The following is a 23,442-nucleotide window of genomic DNA, read 5'->3' on the forward strand; positions in this document are numbered from 1 at the left end:
AGACGAGGAGGAATATCCCCCTCTTCCACCAGATTTGGGAGATTTTGTGCTACAGCAGCCTTACTGTGGCAGAGGAGGAAGGTGGGGAGTCCGAGTTCTTATGGGTGTTGTGGAGATGCTATATTAACTGCGGGACCACCCACCTTTGGATCCCTTGATACATAACAAGGTGTGTTATTGTTTAAGCCACCCTTATGCAGTTACATGGGGCTGAAAATATCCTATACCCCTTGTTAGAAAAACATCCTATTGTCAGGCGTTGGCGGGAAGGTGGTAGAACTTCCAGATAGGCTGGGGAAATTGAGCCATAAGGGGACCTTTGTCTCATGTCACATTAAATGTCTTGCTTGGCTGTCCGTCATGCAGAGCTCCCCTCCACCACATGGTAAGGGAATGATAAGAAAGAAATGGTTGTTCAGCTTGTTAGAAAAGGCCTGAGACTCCACAGATTTCACTGTTTCCTTAGAATGGAATGGGTGAGTAGCCAAACTTTTCCTCTCCAGAGCAATAGGAAAGTCAAGGAGAAAAAGTCAGACCTGAAGGGGCTTTGGTGTGGAGGAGGACAGAGTGGTGGCTGCCACCCTCACTCATGGCTGTGGAGGTCTGACGAGCTCTGAGGTCCAGACAAAAGAGGTACATCCCAATAGGGGCAGATGGGGCCTGATACCTCTTACCATCCCTGATGCTACCCAACCTGTCCTTCCAAACATGGATGCAACCCCAAGAAAAAATGGGGGAGGAAAACTCTGAATTGCCTGAGAAAAGCCTGAATTGATGTTTACCTTGAACTGAGTAGAATCAAACTCCCTAACAATGGGTGTAATAGGGGCTTGGGCCAGAAAGTTGATTTAGTTATAGAAAAGTGAAAATTTATTCTTTTATACATTAAATACTTGAATATGTGTACAGAAATCTATCTTAAAGCAAAACAGAACATAAAACCTATCTTATCTTGATCCTGCTCTCTTCCAAAGCTCTCCATCCTCTTTCATTCCTTCACCAATAAACTTTTTAAGAGAATTATCTGCGCTTGGGGCCTCCGCCTCTATGAAATCTACTTGTTCATTAACCCCTTCTCATCTGACGTCTGGTGCTATGCAAACCTGCTATCCAATGGGTCCATTATTCAGAAATCATTGATTGAACATATACTTTGAATTGTCATTTTTTTTTTCTTTTTCTCATTTGGAAAAACCAGTTTGATTAATGAATAAGGAGCCTCACACAGGTTCCACTGACCTTTCAGTTGAATCCAAACCCAACTCACCCTCTTTGTCCTCACACCAGCTTAGCGTACTGGTTTGTGAGCTCCAAATAGGTTCAAGACTCCAGGGTCATGTTTCATTCTTCTTTTCCCCATTCAACCCATTTCAGGAGTGTTGGCTTTTGGGTCTACTGCAGATGGTTGTTGTCAAAGACAAATGAACCAGGTCTCTGTGGTTCTTAACTAGAAGTGTGCTTCAGAATCACCTGTGTTAAAACAAATAAAGGCTAAACACGAGTTTAAAAAAGGACTCCCCTAAGTCCTACTCCAAGTGGACTGAATCAGAATGTGGAACCAGATCAGAATATTCTCTCCCTCATCGTGCTCTGTGAACTGACCAGAGAGGACTCCTGCATTGTTCTCTGGCGGTTTTGTGTCTGCCTAGCCACATGGGAGCTAGTGGATAGGCAGGTAGACAGGAGCCTTGCTCCTGAGTCTTCTCAGCATCCAGCCTGGGGCTGGGGTGATACATACTGATTGGGTTTGGATATGCATCTCCAAATGCATTGAATGGATTGTATCTTTGTATTTTTATTTTATTTTTAAGACAGAGTTTCATTCTGTCACCCCGGCTGGAGTACAGTGGTATGATCTCAGCTCACTGCAGCCTTCACCTCCTGGCCTCAAGTGATCCTCCCCCTCAGCCTGCTGAGTAGCTGGGACCACAGGCATGCACCACCATGTCTGGCTAATTTTTGCTTTATTTTTTCTAGAGACAGGGTCTCACTATGTTGCCCAGACTGGTCTCAAACTCTTGGGCTTAAGCCATCTGCCTGCCTAGACGTCTCAAAGTGCTGGAATTGCAGGCGTGAACCCAGCCCTTTTTTCTTCTTTTAAAAGCTAGGAACAAGGTCTTGCTCTTTCGCCCAGGCTGGAGTGCAGTGGTGCAATCATAGTTTACTGCAGACTTGAACTCCTGGGCTCAAGTGATTCTCCCACTTTGGCCTCCCAAAGTGTTGGGATTACAGGCTTAAGCCACCATGCCTGGGCGAAATGGATTGTATCTTTAAGAAGTATCTAGCCTGCCATGTAATTTAGGACATGTGTTTGAGCCATGTGATCCTTCACATGATGGATCTGGTGGTGGAGATGGGGGTTTCTAATGTACCACTGTCCCCTAATATATTAGGTTGCTGCAAAAATAATGGCAGAATAACCCAATAATCCATCAGAAATTGGTTTTTGGACTTCAAGAAGCTGTATACAACATCATTCTGAACTGACAGCCTCAGTTCAGAGCCCTCCTGAACCACAATGGCCTGTGAGGCACAAGACTCCGGCTCCCTCATTTGGCCTGGTCCACTTACTTACTCTAGCGTCCATCCCTAGTCAGCGGCAGGGTTGTGGTTGGTCATGTATGGGTTGCTCATCCAGTGGACATTCAATCAGTTAGTTAGCCATTCATTCATTCATTCATTCATGCAGGCATCCAGTTATAAACACATCCATTCACCCACTCAACAGAAATCTGCTGAGAGCCTACTACGTGCTGGGAACTATTTTCACATCGGAGACAAAACACAGGGTGACATGAAGAGCACGGCCCCTTTGGAGCCTACGGCGATGGCGTTGAGCGGTTTCACAGGAGACCTCCTGCCCCGGAGGATCAATGCCCAGCACCTGGCTCATCCTCCCAACACCCCCAGCTCATCTCCTGCTTTGCTCCTTCCAGCTGGGGCTAAGCATGGGGTCCCAACCCCGCTGGTGAGAAGCTCGAGGTAGGGATGAAGCGGAGAATGGGAAAGGTGACACGAAAACAAGGATGTAACGGGAACGTTGTTGGAAAGGTGGCGTGGACAGGCGACCCTAGCGTGGCCAGGAGCATGTTTCCAAGTTGCTGCGAGCATCCTCTTTGGGGGAGGGGCGGAAGGGAAAGGAGGGGAGGGGGACGGACGCGGCGAGGCGAGGACTGGGAGATCCAGCCTCCGGGCGCCGCAGCTCGGCCACTCTGCCCGGGAGGCTGGGCTCTCGGGACGCCGGCGGCGGCCGAGGGGCTGGCGGCTGCTGGGCGCGGGGCGGCGCGGCGGGGGCGCGCGGCAGGAGGGGCTGTGCGCGGCGCGGCCCCCGAGCGCACCGGGCCTGCCGAGGAGCGCGCTCCCGGCCGGGCTCGGCGCCGGTTCCCCGAGCCTGGGCGGCCGCCCAGCAGCCCCCTCGTCGGACCATGGCGACTGACAGTGAGTGCGCTCCGGCCGCGGAGGCCCGGGGTCGGGGGAGGCCGCGGTGTCCAGGGTGGGAAGTTCTCCGCTTTCAGACGCTGCCTTTGTGCTGGCTCGCGGGAGCAGCGGCCGGGTCCCTCTCCGCTCATCACCCTTGGCTGCCTGGCGGGGCTTGAAAGGGCAGGTGGCCCTGGCGGCGCGCCCCGCGAGGGATGTGGCAGAAGGGCGTGCGCCCGGCGCCGAGGCGGAGGGGACCCTCAATGCCGTGTGGCAGCGGGGCCTGCCATCGCAGCCCTTCGCGGGCACTGCCCCCAGGCCCAGAGCCAGCCTTCAGCGAGCCGGGCAAACGAAGGCACTGCGCGTTTTTGGCGCTGTGAGTTCAAGGTTCGCCTCGAGTTCTGGGTCGGGTTTGTGCGTCTGCCTTCTGAGGATCAGGATGGCTGGCAGGGCTCGGCTGCCCTGTGGCCCACAGGCTGTATTCGCAGCGGGCAGCACAAGGCCGGCTGGAGACCGCATCTGGTTACCATAGTCAGTGGATGGGAGGAGTGCCTGGAGACATCAGGTTGAAACTCTGAATGGAAGCGTTGGAAGGCGCTGGGTTGGCCTGCTTTTGGCATCTTGGCACCGCTGCTCTTATGGCTCAGTGCCTTTGGAAATTGGAATCCCGTCTATGAAAACTGGTTAAGTTAGTTGCATTTGAAGCCAGATACATATTAGTGAAGCCTCAAAGGGAGTTCAGAGTAAAACCAAGTCACACCTGCCATACCTAGCATCCAAAGTCCCTAGCACAGGCTTGGCGCATGTTAGGGACGTCATTAGGTGAGTGAATGGGGCTGGATGTGGTGGCTCAGGCCTGTAATCCCAGCACTTTGGGAGGCCGAGGCGGGAGGATCACTTGAGCCCAGGAGTGCGAGGCTGCTGTGAGCTATGACCCTGCCATTGCACTCCAGTCTGGGCCACAGAGGAAAAAAACAAAAGATGGAATGGTGTGCTGGCTACAGAGGCCCTTTGGAAGGTATTTTTTTTGAGAGGTGAGGAGGAAAAGAGATGGGAAAATGAGATGTCAAAATTTCTGCAATAATTTATTATTTTCCTTGTAAACAATTATCCCAGCCAAGAACACAGCTTTAGGATAGTGCGGAGAGCTTGAGTTTTTGTAGTCAAACAGGCCTGTATTTTATCTCTCTAGAATTCACTAGCAGTGGGACCTTGGCACTGTCCTCAGTTTCTCTAAATTAGGACAAGGCTGTCATTCATAGCTCTTACAATCGTTGGGCACACAGGTGGCCTTCAGTAAATGGTGGTTGCCCTCTCCCTGCTGTTTTGTGTGTGGGATACCACCATGCTGTCCTCCTTTTTAAAGAGAAAAATGTTAATCAGGTGTTTCCAGTAAAATCAGCTAATCTGGGCCAAATTTCCCTTTCCTCAGCTCTGTTCATTTATACAAAGTGTGGTTCGGTTCGTGTGTGTGTTTAGAAAAAAAATTATGGTTGAGGCTTTACTTAACAAAGTAAGACTCAACAAAGAAGGAGATCATGAGATTTGGCCTTATTGTATTTTTCAGGAAAAACAAAGGCAAAGGGGTTCAAAGTATCTACGAGCAATTATGCATCACACACATGCAGTAAGACACTGTTCTGCTATTTATTTTATGTTTTGGTTAAGATGAAACATTTAGTACCCTAGAAATATAAACTGAGATGCTTCCATACCAATTTATTTAGATTAATGTTTCTTCTACTTCCTTATATGGTATATTCAACTCTACTGAAGAATCAAACTTTTGCCCATTGATTTTGTTTATGAAAAAATTATGATGATATTTGACCATCTCAGCTCTTGAGCAGTTTTTTAGGCTCAATCTTATGTTCTCTCTTAGCTGAGACGGAGCTAGAAATCTGAAAGGTTTCTAAACTGTGGAGAAACATTATTTTGTCTTTGTTCTTATTCAAAAGTAATGTGAGAGGCTTACTATGTGTCTCTAGTATCAAAAGGGAGAGAAGGAAAGTATTCTCTGTCAGTGTCTTGAAAAATTTCCCACAAAGCTTGGCCACGTCTGCAGCCCAAAGTCCCACAGCCTTCTGTTAGCGTGGAGGTGATTCTGAAAATGTAGAGCCCAGGGCTTCTCCCAGATATAGAGTTCTTTAGTTAGCTCTGGTTCTTAGTCCTAGTTGCATGTTAGAATTACCCCAGAGAGCTTTAAAAAAGACCCTGACATCAGTATTTTTAAAAAGGAGGTCTTAAACTTTAACATGCATCAGAGTTACCCAGAGGGCTTGTTCAAACAGATTGCTGGACTTCACTCCCAGAGTTTCTGATTCAGTAAGTCTGGGGTGCATCCTGAGAATTTACATTTCTAACAAGTTCCAGTGATACAGGAACTACTATTCCTCTGTCCTTCTCCTTACCTCTGCAGGTGAGGAAATGACAGGTGAGAGGCAGGTAGGAACAGAGTGATGATCACTTCTTTAGCAGTCCTGTCTTGTCACTGTGCAGTGACTACATGACCTCGACAAGATAAAATCAAACCTGGGCACAATATTGCCTTAGGGCTATAGCTGACTGCTTCCCTCAACCCCCATTTTTCTCCCCCACAAAATTTCCCCTTGAGGGAAAAATTGGTTCTAAAACCAGGCGAAATCCAAGTGTTCTATTCCAGTCATTTCTGGAGAGAATCCAGAAAGACCTTCTATATGAATGTAGCATGTAAATTATATAAAATATGGAGATATTTTTAAAATATTTGCCTGGAAACTTATAATGTTCACAAAAAAGAACATAGCCAATAGAAAATGTTCTTATGTCTAGATAGCATGCTGTCTAAGGGCAGATTCCAGAGGAGAACAGCAGAACTCGAGAGCTTCAACTTGGTTTTCAGTAAGTTATCATGAAATCGTGAGGAACTTTGAGATCCCAGTCTGTTATATAAAGTGGTGGTACTTGGGTACTTGAACTATTTCATGATTTCCTCAGTGACAAGTATTCCAGATAATATTTTGTTTCCAGAACACAAAAGTAGTGAAGTACTACTTTTCTTTTTTTATTCCATTTATGGCATTTGTTGCATTATTAGTACTTCCTTTTATAGGTGTTTATTTTTGAAGTCGCTTTAGTCTGTTTGTAAGAATAATTTCTTAGGAACAGCCAGGCATGTTTAGGTAATGTTGGAAACATCTAACTCTATCATACCCTGGAAATCTTGGGCAGTTTTCAGGTGGATGTGTCTTTGGGGCTGTGATGGACGAGCATTTGGTATTGTAAAAGGAGACATCTGTCCCCATTTGGGTGCTCCTGGTTTCCTGGCTGATCTTGTGTCATTTTTGCCTGTTCCATCATAGGCTGATGTTCCGGCCCTGCACTCAGTCTCCACCAGCAGCCACTTTTTCCCTTCTTCTTTCTTGTTGGCAACCTGCAGTTTCCTTTCTCCCCATCCTGTCTACTCCATCAGCAATTTCCACTCAGTGCTCAGTCCTGGAAGAGGGTGGGTGGGGGTGGGGGATCAAATATAAGCCCTCAACAAGTCCAGGTTAGAAACCAGTGCTAAACAGTGACTTGAGATGTTCAGGATTTCAGATGCTTAGACTTTAAAAGAAAATTGCTTCACTTTGACTGAAAATGGATGGAAAATCTTGTGTTAAATGACTTCTAACCCTAGTCATTATTAAAAAGTTTATAAATGATGCCAACTAAAAAATATAGACCAAGAGAGTTAGAAAATTACTACTTTGAAACCATCATAGTAATTATTCAAGCAAGATTCATCCATGGATGCTGAACTGTTATGTGAAAATTTTAAGAGGAACAGAATTATTTACATTGTTAAAGAATTTCCCCCGGGGCAACCCATTTCTTTAGGATCCCTCTCTGTTGCAGAGAGCTCTTCTTTCTTTCTTAGTTAAGAGCTTCCACTCTTGGCCTGCGGTGGCTCAAGCCTGTAATCCCAGCACTTTGGGAGGCCAAGGCGGGCGATTCACGAGGTCAGGAGATTGAGACCGTTCTGGCTAACACGGTGAAACCCCCGTCTCCACTAAAAATACAAAAAATTAGCCGGGTGTGGTGGTGGGGGCCTGTAGTCCCAGCTACTGGGAAGGCTGAGGTAGGAGAATGGCGTGAACCCGGGAGGCGGAGCTTGCGGTGAGCTGAGATCGTGGCCACGGCACTCCAGCCTGGGCGACAGAGCGAGACTCCGTCTCAAAAAAAAAAAAAAAAAAAAAAAAAGGCATTTTCCCCAAAGATTGTTTATTAATTGGAAGACGAGGGGAAAACCTGGAGTATACTTACTTAACCAAATAATCAAAGTTAACATTAACAATAATGGGGCTGGGCATGCTGGCTCACGCCTATAATCCGAGCACTTTGCGAGGCCGAGGCGGGTGGATCACCTGAGGTCAGGAGTTGGCGACTAGCCTGGCTAACATGGTGAAACCCTGTCTCTACTAAAAATACAAAAAATTAGCCGGGTGTGGTGACAGGAGTTTGTAATCCCAGCTGCTTGGGGGGCTGAGGCAGGAGAATCGCTTGAACCCAAAAGGTAGAGGTTACAGTGAACTGAGATCACGCCATTGCACTCCAGCCTGGGCAACAAGAGCAAAACTCCGTCTCTAAAAAAAAAAAGAAAAAAAGAAAAAAAAAAAAAGAAAAAAAAAGGAAACAATAATGGGACAAACTGATATCCTGTACTTCCTGATATGAAGCACCGAGAAGGACACAATGCTACTTATTGTGCCACAAATATATAACCTGGTTCTGATCATGAGGAAGCATCAGACAAAGGCAAATCAAGAGACATTCTATAAGTCAATGTCATGAAAGCTGGCTGAGGCACTGTTCAGATTGAAGAAGCCTAAAGAGACCACTAAATGCAATGGATGATTTCAGGTTATATCCCAGATCAGGGAAAAAATGTGACAAAGGACAGTATTGTGATAATTGGTGAGATTTGAACATGGCTTGTGTACTGGATAATAGCATTGTATCAGTGTTAAATTTCTAAAATTTGGTATTTTTATTGTGGTTGACATGGGACATGATATCTGCACCTAAATGTCAAATGCTTTAGGAAAAAAGGATATATGCATGTATGTGTGCATTTATATGTATATGTGTATCATATGAGAGAGAAAGCAAATGTGGCCGAAGGTTAGCATTTGGTGAATTTAGGAGTTCCTTGTGCTGTTCTTGCAGCTTTTCTGCAAATTTGGCGGAGAGGGAGTTTATAAATGAAAGCACTGAGATATTAATCTGTATTCTAGGCTTTATGGTCTGATACTATTGAGTTTACTTTGTGAAATAAATAACGTTGGACTCCTAACTCTGTTGTGAAGTGATAATGTTAACAAAACATTTTATTAGGGAAAATTTCATGTACACAAGAAGAGAGAATAATATAGTGAACCCCCATGTATCCAGGTCACATAGCTTTAATGAGCATTGGCATTTCACCAATCTTGTTGTATTCATCTCCACCTCCACCTCCACTTTTCTGGGAGAGGCATTTTGAAGGAAAATCCAAGACATCATGATGCTTCACTGCCCCTCTGTGCATACTTCCCTCCTCATAATCCCCATGCTGTTATCAGACTTCAGTAGCAATTCTACAATAAGAGATGACAGCAGCCAGGCGCGATGGCTCACACCTGTAATCCCAGCACTTTGGGAAGCCAAGGCGGGCGGATCACGAGGTCAGAAGTTCGAGACCAGCCTGATCAACATGATGAAACCCCATCTCTACTAAAAATGAAAAAATTATCAGGGCGTGGTGGCACACATCTGTAATCCCAGCTACTCGGGAGGCTGGGGCAGGAGAATCGCTTGAACCTGGGAGGCGAAGGTTGCAGTGAGCTGAGATTGCCTCACCGCACTCCAGCCTGGGTGACAGAGTGAGACTCTGTCTCAAAAAAAAAAAACAAAAAACAAAAAACAAAGATGACAGCATTTAGATATTATTAATGTTATAGAATAGCAGAGTTCTGAGGAATGTACTGATTTGCCATATATGGGCTGTGCACTTGTTTTAAGTTTGAAAAGCTGACTAAGCCTGGGTAATTATAAACAGTGTAGAAGAAAAGGTCTGTGAAGCTGCTTGTTCTTGTTTTGTTTTCTGAACTGCTCCTCCTGTTTTTAAACCAATAATTAAATTCTAGAAGAAAACATAAAGATGGTTATGGTGGCAATATTCTCAACTGATTTACCCAGTTAATGTTATCCTATAGAAACATTGTAAATCAGCATAAATAATTTCATACTGTTTGTAGAATTCCTATGTTTTTATTTCAGCATGGCATCTTTGAATTGGTAAACCCAGTGAAGCTTTTTCTTGACCAACCTGAGTTTCTAAATGAATGTAAAATTTGGTCAATATGTTTTATAATAGAAATGGGACAGATATCTTGGGAGGAATAAACCTTCCCTTCTCCTGAGTATAGTAGATTTGGATGACATTTGTCCTTTTAGGTCACTAGGATATTATGTAGTCATTAACTATTATTTAGCATTATGAATGATAAGATGCCTATTATGCCATTGAACAATTATCTGTATATTAAGATGATAATACACTCACTGACAGTGCTTTGTAGTAGATTAGAAAGGTATCTGAAGTGCATATTACAAAAAACATTTTATGCACAGCTGCCATCCTTCCATTAAGGATTATACATATCTGATTTTAGGTAATTTAAATTTACGGATGGATATCACCCCTTTAGAATGAAATTTTCTTATTGTAAGAATATAATATTCTTCTGGCTTCTAATTGTAGGAATATAATAAGTCACATTCTATAGTTTTACTCACAATGGAGCAAAGATTAAGAGACATAAAATGATTTTACCTGCCCTGCATGAAAATGACCCTGGTTTATATACTTAATTCAAAAGAGCACCATAAACATAATCTACCAATTACAAGCAGGTTTTCAATTGGCTTAGCTCAATAGAAATTACAAAAGATTGATGAACTGAGTGTGGTATGGTGGAAGAGAGCACAGGCCTGGTTCCAGAGGTTCCTGAGTTGTGAACTCTGGCCCTGCCACTCAATGGCTGGGTAACAGGTAAATTGTTTAACTTCCCAGAGGCTTTGGCTTATTCCACTCGGAGGAATTACAAGGAGTAAAAGAGATACAACAGAGTTGCTGGCACAACATATGCATTAATAAATGTCTGTCCCTTTACCTGCTATAAGATCCTTCCCATGGCATGTACCTCCCCATAGGGCGTACTCATATTATGAGAACAATCTGACTCTCAGAAACAGGGTACCTAGTCATTGATTCCATTTTTTGTGTGTGAGGAATATAAAATTAAGAACAAATGATCTGCGTACAAATGTAAGACTAGGGAAGAGAATCTAGGACAAGCACCCAAAGGTGCAGAACTCAGATTTTAAATAGAAGTATTAATCATGTTTTCTTCCCCAATGCTTATTGTTTTGTGCAAGCGTACTTGTACCATGAGCATGTGGGTCTGGGAAACGTGCACACACACAACCTGCAGAAACCTTGGCAGAGTTCACTGATGGGCTCTGAAAAGGGCTGCAACAGCTACCTCTTTGATTTAAGAGCCAAGAGGGTTTTCAGCACTTCTCCACTGATGTGCATTTGGTGATCTCTCTGGGCTTCGTGGCCTACCCTTCTCAGGAAAGACTGATGGATGGCTATAGCACTGGGTGGATATGCTTCAGGGTACCTTTTCAGAGTTGTTTTTTTTTTTTTTTTTTGAGATGGAGTCTCTCTCTTGCCCAGGTTGGAGTGCAGTGGCACGATCTTGGCTCACTGCAACCTCCGCCTCCTGGGTTCAAATGATTCTCCTGCCTCAGCCTCATGAGTAGTTGGGATTACAAGTGCCTGCCACCACACCCGGCTAATTTTTGTATTTTTAGAAGAGACAGGGTTTCAGCCTGTTGGCCAGACTGGTCATGAACTCCTGACCCCAAGTGATCCGCCTGCCTTACTTTTCAGAGTTTAATGCCTTCCTGGCTCTGAAGTTTTATAAAAGCCCTTTCAATGATGTTGATAAGCCTGAAAAATTTCTGGCTGTTCCATTGTTGAGCTTTAAAAAGGCTTAATATTCTAGTAATACCCATACATAAATGACCTTGTCTCCACTGGTCCTGACCTTAGCCATCCAGCCCTTCCTTCTGGGAGTAACCTTTCTTTGTCTCAGATATCTGCTCTGGGATCCTCCCACTGCCCATGTTGACATTCTCTGTCACTCTTGCTTCCCAGCTCTTGCTCTAACTCCCCATATCTGCCAATCTGCTTTTCCCTTTGGTTTCACTATTCTTGGTATTTTGGCTGAGACATACCAGCTCTATTAGTGTCAGGTTTGCAGAGCCCTTACGAACTGGGCTGCCTTCAACAGCCCTCCCCTTCTTCTCCACAGGAGGAAGGTAGAGGGTGACCCCTCTCCCTTAACCCCTATCGTCCTATTTCTTAGAATTTTTAGAAGTTCATTACAATATCTTTCCTAACTAGTCCAAATCAATTGTTAGATTTTAGTGGTGATAATTAGAACCATAGTCATATTTTCTACAGTGTTATTTTTTTATACTCCCCTATATTTGTTATCTATTGCTGCATAACAAATTACCACAAAGCTAGTGGCTTAAAAAAATACTTATCTCTCATTCCACAGCTCTGTAGGTCAGGAGTTTGCATCATTGCAATCAAGGTGTCAGCTATGGCTGGGCTCTCATCTGAAGGCTTGGGTGGGGCAGATCCACTACTGAGCTCACGGGCATTGACAGGATTCAGACTCTTGCAGGCTGATGGACTGAGGGCCTCAATTTCTTACTGGCTTTTAGCTAGAGGCTACCCTCAATTCCCTTCTATGTGAACCTCCCAGTATGGCCTCTTGCTTCATCAAAGCCAGCAAGGGAGAAAGTCTCCTAGTAATAGAATCATGCAAGTGACATTCCATCACCTCTGCTGTAGTCTCTTGGTTAGTAGCAAGTCATAGGTTCTTTCTTAACTCAAAAAGAAGGGATTAAACAAGGGTGTGAGTACTAGGAGATGGGGATAATCATAAGTCATCTTAGAATCTGTCTGCTATACTCCCCATGAAACTTTTATATCTACTTCTTCAATTAGATTTTTATTTGGAGTATTACATTTCCTCTTTAAGACTTTAGATATCATTGGGATGGTGTACTAGTCAGGGTTCTCCAGAGGGACAAAGCCAATAGGATATATCTATACAAATGGATTTACTAGGGGCGAATTGGCTAACACGATCACAAAGGTAAAGTCCCATCACAGGTCATCAGCAAGCTGGAGAACCAGAGAAGCCAGTGGCATGGCTCTCAGAGAGCCTGGTAGCATGGCTCAGTCCAATTCCGAAAGCCTCAAAACTGGGGAAGCCAACAGTACAGCTCTCAGTCTGAGGCCAAAAGCCTGAGAGCCTCCAGGAGCTTGCTGGTACAAGTCCAATAATCCAAAAGCTGAAGAACCTGGAGTCTGACATCCAACAGCAAGAGGAGGCAGTCCTGCTCTGGGAGGGAGAGAAAGAGCAGAGGTGAATCCCCCATCTTTTCCCGTACCCCTTCTTTGTCCTAGCAGGGCCACCAGCCAGCTGAATGGTGCCTATCCACATTGGTCTGCTTTTCTTAGGCCACTGACTCCTGCATTATTCTTCTCTGGAAACACCCTCACAGACACATCCAGAAACACTGCTTACCAGACATCCAGGCATCCTTCAATCCGGTCAAGTTGACACCTACTAACCACTGCAGGTGGTAAAGCCTGAAATAATCGCCTCGGTCAGAGAAGAAATTGTTCTCTTCTTTCCAACCTGAGAGCTGTTGCACTGTAGAAACCATGGCGCTGGAAGGGTAATTTTTGGTGTTTGAGCTGCTGTTGGGAAAGTCCATCTGAATAAGAGGCTGCTGTGGTGGGCTCTGAAGAAGCAGAAGGCAGTATGCTTTGTGAATGTTATGAAAACATTACAGATTTATAAAAATGAAAACACTCAAATTGTCTCATTTTTGGAAACATTAAGAAGCACAGGAAGTCAGGATGAGACTCTGAAACTCGGGTTGACAGTGGGTAAAGAGCACTGAGTGTGACAAATGAGGAAGAATGATACCAAAGAGCAACTGTTTTCTCATGGGGGAAAATGGACTGTTTCAGGGTACCTTGCCAAGGTGTGAGGCATCATATGGGGATAGGATATTAAAGTTTTAAGGCTCTAATTTTTATTTTTTATTTTATTTCTTTCTTTTTTGAGATGGAGTTTCATTTTTGTCGTCCAGGCCGGAGTGTAGTGGTGCGATCTCGGCTCACTGCAACCTCTGCCTCCTGGGTTCAAGCGATTCTCCTGCCTCAGCCTCCTGAGTAGCTGGAATTACAGGTGCCTGCCACCATGCCAGCTAATTTTTTGTAGAGATGGGATTTCATGATGTTGGCCAGGCTGGTCTTGAACTCCTGACTTCGTGATCTGTCCACCTCAGCCTCCCAAAGTGCTGGGATTACAGGTGTAAGCCACTGCATCCGGCCTATTTTTTAATTTTTAATTTGTTTTTAAGAGACAGGGGACAGGGTCTTACTCTGTTGCCCAGGTTGGAATGCAGTGTAAAGTTTTAATATGCTTATGTTGTATACTCTTAATGATTTTATACACTTCGAACTATTGCTTTGCCCTTACAAAAAGCGTGATAGAGGCTGGTTGTGGTGGCTAATGCCTGTAATCCCAGCACTTTGAGAGGCCGAGGTGGGTGGATTGTTTGAAGCCAGGAGTACAAAACCAGCCTGGCCAACATGGCAAAACCCCGTCTCTACTAAAAATACAAAAAAAAAAAAAAAAAAAAAAAAAGCTAGGTGTGGTGGTGCACACCTGTAACTCCAGCTACTCGGAGGATGAGGCAGGAGAATCACTAGAGCCTAGGAGGCGAAGGTTGCAGTGAGCTGAGATGGCACCACTGTACTCCAGTCTGGGTGACAGAGGGAGACCCTATCTCAAAAAACGAAAAACAAACAGAGTGTGATAGAAATCTAGAAACTGGACAGTGACTGACTGCTTTATGATACTGTTCCGTGCAACAATAAACTGCTGATTGAATTCTTGCTTTAAGATGATTGTCTTAGAGTTTAAAATATGAAACTATTCTCAAGAGTTTGGTTAATGGAAAGTACTGATTTGATTCCATGTCTGTTTCTTGAAACTCTGAACACTATTTCTAATCAACTTAAGGCTATCCCACTCTTTATGAACTCAGTTGGATCCTGGAGACAAACATTTTTATTTTATCTGAGAAAATTGGTCTATATAAAATGAATACAAAGAGAAGAGTCTGAACTCACTTTATTAAAAAGGGTTCTTTTCTCCATTGTGGCCCAAGTCACATGCTGTTCTGTTTTCTCTTTGAAATCTTTGTCAACTCTCCCATTCAGAATCTGTCACTCATTTTATTCATATCTCTCATACACTTTTTCTTTTTTGGCCTTATTCTAGTCTATATTCTCCTCGAAGGAAAGAACTACTTCTGCAGATATTTCCTCAATTTTGTTTTCTATTGAGTATACATAGTGATAGCTTATATATAATAAGCATTTTATTTTATTTTATTTTATTTTATTTTTTGAGATGGAGTCTTGCTCTGTCTCCCAGGCTGGAGTGCAGTGGCAGGCTCTCGGCTCACTGCAATCTCCACCTCCCAGGTTCATGCCATTCTTCTGCCTCAGCTTCCCGAGTAGCTGGAACTACAGGTGCCCGCCACCTCGCCCAGCTAATTTTTTGTATTTTTAGTAGAGACAGGGTTTCACCATGTTAGCCAGGATGGTCTTGATCTCCTGACCTCATGATCCGTCCGCCTCAGCCTCCCAAAGTGCTGGGATTACAGGCGTGAGCCACCACTCCAGGTTATAATAAGCATTTTTATGTTTGACAAATTCATTCTGGTTATCTACTGTGAGACTGCTGTTTTTTCCTGCATCCCATCCTTTACTCCAGCAGTTCCCAAAGTGTGAACTCAAGGTAATGGTGGTCCCTAAGACTTTTAGAGGGTCTGCAAGGTCAAAACTACTTTCATAATAATAAGAATGTGTTTGTCTTTTTTCTCTCATTTTATTGAGTGTACACCAAAATTTGCAGAGGGGGCATGAGGAGCTATGACTTCATCACCCAGTGGCTAATCGAACTTGTGCTTGTATATGCTTCTGTTTTTAAATTTTCTCATCTTTAATTTTGAATATGGTAAATATCAGTAAATAAAACAAAAACTAAAGTGCTTTGGGGTCCTGAAAATTTCAAAGTAAAAAAGAGCCCTAAAACCGAAAAAATGAAAAACTGCTTTTACTCTGTCATAGGTTATTCTGGAACAAATCCTCCATTAGCATCTTGAAAAATGAAGTGTGATCCTTGGTGGTTCTTTCACATTTGAGAGTGGGGCACCAAAATAGCTTGTAAGGGCAGGGTTGTGGGCTGCTTTACTTGCTGTGTCACTTCAGGGTGATTATTCGGGATTCCATTTCACTGTGGCCCCCAGCTCTTGGTATTTGTAGATGTAGTAAGTCTTCACTTAATGTAATTGATAGGTTGTTGGAACCTATGACTTTAAGTGAAACAACATATAACAAAACCAATTTTACCATAGGGTGATTGATATAAACAAGAGTTAAGTTCCTGGCTGGGGCTCTTGCCTGTAATCCCAGCACTTTGGGAGGTGGAGGCAGGTGGATTGCTTGAACCCAGGAGTTTGAGACCAGCCTGGGCCACAGAGTAAGACCTCGTCTCTACAAAAAGAATACAAAAATTAGCGTGCTTATAGTCCCAGCTACTTGGGAGGCTGAGGTAGGAGGATGGTTTGAGCCCAGGGACGTTGAGGCTGCAGTGAGCTGAGATCATGCCATTGATTCCAGCCTGGACAACAGAGCAAGACTCTATCTTAACAACAAGAACAACAACAACAAAGTTTCTATGGTGTATTTCTGGTAACAAAACTTCTAAATAAAGACCCCAAGCCCTTTAATATTAAACATAGAAATTAATGTGAGTTATATATACATTTAAGAAAGATTAATAAAAACAAGTAAGATAATTATCTAATTTTTGGTGAATCAGTGAGTAATAGTGGCTTATAGTGTGGTGGGCTAAATCAATGAATTAACTTTTGCAGAGTGAAAATTGTCACTAGTACTTCCTGCTACCCCATAGTTCAAAAAGCAAACAAGGGCTTGCTGAGTGCTTTCATAGTGCATCATTTATTTTTGTGCATTGGTATGGTTATAATATACTTTATGAATTTTTATTTTATAATAATTTGTTTTTATTTCTACATTCATTTTTCAACTCACTTATTCCCATTCAGGGTTGTGGGTGGCTGGGGCCTGTCCTGGCAGCTCAGGTGCGAGGTTGGAACCAGCCCTGGACAGGACGCCATCCCATCTCAGGGCACTCACACACAGCCACACTCACTGACACTGGGACCATGTGGACATGCCAGTTCACCTCATGTGCACATTTTTGGGATGTGGGAGGAAACTGGGGTACCCAGAGAAAACCTACGCAGATATGGGCAGAACATGCAAACTCCACACAGGCAGTGGCTCTGGTCAGGAATAGAGTGTTTTGTTCTCATCAGCGTTATAACGGAAGAGCATTATTCGAGAACCTGCTGTATTTTTTCTGGGCCCAGTAATTTTCTTTAGAGATGAAGATTCCAATTTCCTGTCTCTGTCTCTCTCCCTGAAGGTACTGCTGGGCATAAGCCTAGTTGTCATTATTTTGTGAATCCAGGAGGTGAAGAGACCTGGCAGACTTCCCTTTTATTATCATGGACTCTTCCTGAATACTCCATTTTTGGTACAGAACCTCATTCTTGCCACGAGGGATGCCTGGTTTCCAAACCCACAGCCTCTCTGCTTTTATTTCTCCAGAGATTAAACAGAGGTCCGTGTAGACTTGGTATATTAGTCAGCTGGGACTCCCATAACAAAATACCACTGTCTGGGTGGCTTAAACAACACACATGTATTTACTCACGGTTCTAGAGGTTATAAGTTCAAGACTGAGGTGCCAGCAGGGTTGGTGTTTGGTGAGGCCAAACACAACTTATAAATACCCCAACCCCTTTTAATATTCCTGGCTTGCCGGTGGCACCTTCTTTCTGTGACCTTACCGGGATGGAGGAGAGAAATCTCTTGTGTTTTTTCCTCTCCATGTAAGCCCACCAGTCCTATTAAATTAGAGTCCCACCCTTAGGACCTTATTTAATTTGAACTACCTCTTTAAAGGTCACCCTTATGACCTTATTTCATTTGAACTATCTCTTCCTCCTATATCTCCAAATATAGTTGTATTCGGAGATAGTGGAGTCAGGACTTCAACATATGAATTTTCGGGAACAATTCAATCCATGACCCTTAGGAAGGAAATAGTCCTCAGGCTTCATTGTTGGCTGCTGGATCTGGTGGAGGCTTGGCTCTCTAAATATCCTTTCCACCAATTCTCCTGTTTTCAGCCCTGTCTCTGTTCCCCACCTTCTGACGGAACAGGCACCTACAATGACAGAACCATTCTGGGATTCTGCTGCATGAATCAGCTAGCCTGTTGTGGCATTTCCCCTGTGTAGGTGCCTTGCAAAGTGAAGAAAGATGGTGAGACGTAGTTTCTAGCTATATCCTTCTCATCTTCCAAATATGTGTTGATCTTTCTCATCTGCTACTGTTTCTCCCTTGCTCTTTTTGTCGATGTTGGTTTTTACCTTAAAATTCTTTTCTCTAAGAAATCTGAGGTGCAGTAATAGAGATAAAAGTGTGTTCAGTCTGCCATTTTACACTGGAAATGAGTCATTGATAGAATAAGCAATGTTATTGATTGTTCTAATGTTAATCAAAGGTACATTGCTGGGATTAGACCTATTGGTCACAATTTTTTTTCTTTTTTGGTTATTCTATTTCCCCTTCTCTACCTTATTTTGGATTATTTACACATTTTTGATATTTTATTTATTGCCATGTTTTGTATGTTTTTAAGTGGAGTAGGAACTACACTGTATATACTGAACTTCTCACTGTCTACCTAGAATCAATATTTCACCACTTCAATGGAATATGTAATTCTTACCACCATATAAGTCCCTTTTTCTGCTCCTCTATTTTTTATATATTATATTTCACATTCTCTTATGGGCCAAATTGTATGCACCCCAAATCCATATATTGATGTACTAATCCTCAGGACTTCAGAATGTGACTGTATCTGAAGCTAGGGTTTTTAAATATGTAATTCAGTTAAAATGAAGTTAAAATGAGGTCCTTAGAGTGAGCCCTAAGTCAATGTGACTAGTGTCATTATAAGAAGAGGAGACTTGGACGCAGACACAGAGAGGATCGTGTGAAGACACAGGAAGAAGATGGCCATCTACAAGCCAAAGAGAGAGGCTCCGGAAGAGACCAACCTTGCTGGCACCTTGCTCTTGGAATTCTGATCTCCAGAAATATGAGAAAATTTTATTGTTTAAACCCCACAGTTTGTGGTACTTTGTTGTGGTAGCCCTAGCAAACTAATACACATACTTTTTGCCTTCAAAAATCAAACATATTTTAAAGAATTCGTAAGAAGAATGGTTTACTATGTTTACCAAGATATTTATCATCATCGTTGCTCTTCTTTCACTACTGGTGATCCGGATTTCTCTTAATAATATTTCCCTTCTGTCCAAATAACTTCCTTTAGCAATTCTTTTAGAGTAGGATTGCTGGCAACAAGTTTTCTTAGTGTTCCTTCATCTAAAAATGTCTTCATTTCCCTTTTGTTCTTGAAGGACATTTTCACTGGTATAGAATTCTGACTTGACAGTTGCTTTATTTTAGCACTTGAAAAATGTGCCACTTCCACCCCAACAAAATAATCATAGGATCTGAAAATGTGGTGCAGACTTGGTAGAAATGGAAAAGAAGAAAAACACGTAGAGTTACACAGATTGTTCTGAGTGTAAAGGAGAATTGGATCCTATCTGATACCATAAATGTATAAATCTGAATACACATCTCAGATCACTATGTGCAGTGACAGTTTGTCCTTTGGCTGAGGGTGAGGACTCTGAGTACGTTCAGACACAGACAATACAGATCCAACTCTTTTTCCTTATTCTCACTTTAAGGCTATTCCTAACAAAGCATATGCACAATCAAGGAAATGTTAGGGAAAACATCACCACCAATTGGACCAGGAACAAAACACTGATCATAAAGTCTATGGGCTTAGACAGACGTTTGAAAAAGATAAGAATTGTAATGAAAAAATAAGCCATTATAAACCCAATGCTATTTCGCATTGGAGAATATGTTATATTGGACAAAATAAAGTTTGCTAAAACCTGTTTCCTCATTTTTATGATAATATCTACTATTTAGTGTTGTATTTTATGAATGATATTTTAGTAGAGTTGTTGGCATTCTATTTGACATATATTTAAGTCAATAAATATATGCTAAATATATATTTGACATATATATGATATATAGAATATATTTATATATTATATATGACATATAATATATATTTGACATACATAAATATACAAATATATATATTAATCTATTAATATGTCACAAAAGAGAAAGTGCCACTTCCTTCTGGCCTCTATGATTTTAGATGTGAAATCCATGGTCATTTGAATTATTATCCCACTATATATACTTTGTCATTTCTGTCTGCTTTCAAGATGTTTTTATTGTCTTAAATTTTCAGAAATTTAATTATGATATGTCTGGGTATGGATTTCTTTGAGTTTCTCCTGTTTGAAGTTTAGTCAGGTTTTTCAATCTCTAGATTTATGTCTTTCCCCAAATTTGGGATATTTTCATAATTTCTTGAAATAGTTTTTCAGTCCTGAATTCTTTCTTTGATCCTTCTGAGATTTTGATGACACAAATGTTAGATTTTTTTTGTTATTGTCCCACAGCTCCCTGAGTCTTTGTTCACACCTTCCTCCTAAACTTGTCTCTGTTGTTCAGATTAGACAATTTCTATTGATATACCTTCTTTTCTTTCTTTTTTTCTTTTTTTTTTTTTTTGAGGCAGAGTCTCGCTCTGTTACCTAGGCTGGAGCGCAATGGTGCGATCTTGGCTCACTGCAAACTCCGCCTCCCGAGTTCACGCGATTCTCCTGCCTCAGCCTCCTAAGTAGATAGTCCCCTGCCACCACGCCTGGCTAATTTTTTGTATTTTTAGTAGAGATGGGGTTTCACCGTGTTAGCCAGGATGGTCTTGATCTCCTGACCTCGTGATCTGCCCAACTTGGCCTCCCAAAGTGCACTGTGAAGAGCCCTGATGACCATGAGCCACCGCGCCTGGCTTTATTGATATATTTTTAAGATCACTGGACTCTTTCCTCTGTCATCTCCATTCTGCCACTGAGCCCAGCTAGTGAGTTAAAAAAAATTAATTTATTGTATCTTTCAGTTCTATTATTTTCAGTTTTGTTCTTTATGTCTTGAGTATTTTTCGGAGACCTCTGGTTTTTCCATTTGCTTGAAGAGGGTTCATAATTTCTTGGAGAATTTTTATGATAACTGCTTTAAAATCCTTGTCATAAATTCCAACATTTGTGTCACTTTGATGTTAGTGTCTGTAGATTGTCTTGTCTTTCAGATTTTCCCTGTTCTTGGTATGATGAATAACTTTGATGAGTAACTTTGGATTGTATCCTAGACATTTTGAGTATTACATAATGAGACTCTGGTTTAGAGGCAATCAACCTGCTTGGGCTCAAAACTCATGTCGTATTCACTTTTGTGGGCTGTGGCTTGAATGTCGATTTAGTTTTTATAGCCTTTGCCCTGATCTTCTGATCTGCTCTATATAGTGTGTTATCCGTAGGTGAATTGAAATCTATATGATATTTCTCACCATAGTTCAGTTCCCAAAACTTTACTATGTTGACGCCAGTTGATTTCACACATGGACCATTTAGGGGTATGCACAGGACTTCATACACAGATTTAACAAGATTTCTTTATCCAGTCCCCTCTTCTCCATAATCCTTCCTCACTCTCTAGCTGAGAGGAGGTAGGGCATTGCCTCTTTGCTGAAGAGATGCTTCAGTTAGTAAGTGCAGGGTGGTGGAGTGTTTCTCCCTACAGTTCATGTGGGTTCTGTGGTCGCTATGCCATTGAAGAAGGGAAGGGGCACTGCTTCTTTCCTCATCCTGTCTTGGTTTAGGGCAGGAATGGTCAACAGAGCTCCAACCCATTCCAGCGAGGAGGGGAAGGCACGCTACTTTTGCTGTTAGTGCCAGGCAAGGATGGTCATCAGGGCTCTTCACAGTGCCTGGTGGGGATGCAGAGAGATGCAGTTCTTTCATGGTGTTTGTCTAAAATACAATGAGTATATTCAAAAGGGTTCTGTCTTGCAGCACTGTCCTCTTCCACATCCTTTGGCTAAGGGGATTGATTCTCAGCTGGGGATAATTTTATTCCCCCAGATGACATCTGCCAATGTCTAAGACATTTTTGGTTGTCACAACTGGAGGGTTGTCACTGACATCTAGCCAGGGATGCTGCTCAATATCCTATAATACAGAGAACAAGATCCTACAGCAAAGAATTATCCAGCTCCAAATCAACAGTGCCAAAGGTGAGAAACCCTGAGGGAGAGAATAGACTTTTCTTGGAGCTTTTTGTTTTTTGTACTTATTCCATCTTGTCCAGAAATGAGAGTCCCTTCAACATTTTAATGTATTACTTTTTAGTCCTTTATCATCTATCACTGATGAGAATTATAACTTATAATTTATTTTTGGATAAATTGTCTTCCTCTGGTTGATTTTAAGAATTTCTCTCTCTCTCTCTTTTTTTTTTTTTAAATCTTACATTTAACCATTATGGGTATAGTGTGGATTTGTTTTTATTTAGACATTTTCCGTCTTAATTCTCACTTTCTAATTTTGGAAAATTCTTAGTCATCTCTTTGAGTATTATCTCTCTCTCTCTCATTCCCTTCTTTCCTTCTTAGACCTCTTTAAACTGCCATATGCTGAAGCATCTCTTTCTGTGTTTCTTATCTGTTAACTATGCATTGATTCATATTCATATTCTTTATTTCTCCTTTCTCCCTTCTCCACACCTTCTTTTTGGTAACTTCTCCAGATTTTTCTTCCACTGCGGTAGTTTTTTTTTTTTTTCAGGTAAACTGGTCATTTATTAGCAGTGGTACTGTTTGGCATAACAGGTTTCCAGTAAATAGGCATGGAGTTGCATGGTGGTGACAGAGCAAGGCACAGACGCAGGACAGCATCTCTCACTTCTTCCACTCGTTCTTGTCATAGTCCCATTTAGCGGCAAAGCCCTGCACGGGGTTCACCTCATGTCCAGCACCCTCTTGGTCTGCATGGCCACCCACTATTTGTCAAAGATGTGCGGGATGGGGCCGTACAAACAGCGCTTCTCCCAGATGATAATCAACGCCGTGAAGCCAATGAAGAACATGGCAGCGCCAACAACTGTCTTCCACTCGTTCGCACCCCTGTTCATCTCCGCAAAGCTCTCCTTGAACTGAATGCAATACAACTCGACTTTCTCATCCATGGAGAGGTTGCTTCAGGAGGCCTTCTCCTCCTCCTTCAAGGCCTGCTATCTGGCAGACAGGTGCTTGACATGAGCCACATCAGGTAAGGGATAGTCACATCGATCCACATAAGCTGGGAGCGCATTGTCATCGCTCTTCACATCATTTCCGTGTGCTCGTACAGACGCCGATTTGGAAATTGCTCGCTTGCCAACTAGGCTAAATACCCTGGTAGGCAACATTCTGCCGCTGCTGTCCACCACCACCACCCTTTATGCCGGGTGTCCCGCGACCCCAGTACTTTTTTTTATTTGAAATGGAGTTTTGCTTTTGTTGCCCAGACTGGAGCGCAGAGGCGTGATCTCAGCTCGCTGCACTTCCAGCTCCCGGGTTCAAGTGATTCTCCTGCCTCCTGAGTAGTTGAGATTACAGGCACCTGCCACCATGCCCAGCTAATTTTTTGTGTTTTTAGTATAGATGGGGTTTCACCATGTTGGCCAGACTGATCTCGAACTCC

At 42.8% G+C, this 23,442-nt stretch overlaps 1 protein-coding gene and 1 pseudogene across 4 annotated transcripts in view; one reads left to right on the plus strand and one right to left on the minus strand.

Annotated features, from left to right (window-relative positions):
• The first annotated feature begins 3,209 nt into the window (after positions 1–3,209).
• The window catches only part of SYT16 (synaptotagmin 16), a 287,967-nt gene continuing 267,734 nt past the window's right edge, over positions 3,210–23,442 (plus strand). For all 4 annotated transcript variants that reach the window (XM_073997493.1, XM_045396531.3, XM_045396532.3 and 1 more), the window contains exon 1: positions 3,210–3,438. Coding sequence is in view for 2 of the 4 variants with exons in the window: in XM_045396532.3 (XP_045252467.2) it covers positions 3,426–3,438 (13 nt within the window). In the remaining 2 variants the exon portion in view is untranslated. The remainder of the gene's footprint in view (positions 3,439–23,442) is intronic.
• On the minus strand, positions 22,659–23,258 carry LOC102136381 (cytochrome c oxidase subunit 4 isoform 1, mitochondrial-like; annotated as a pseudogene).

Source organism: Macaca fascicularis, chromosome 7, assembly GCF_037993035.2.
Source record: "Macaca fascicularis isolate 582-1 chromosome 7, T2T-MFA8v1.1".
NCBI lineage: Eukaryota > Metazoa > Chordata > Mammalia > Primates > Cercopithecidae > Macaca > Macaca fascicularis.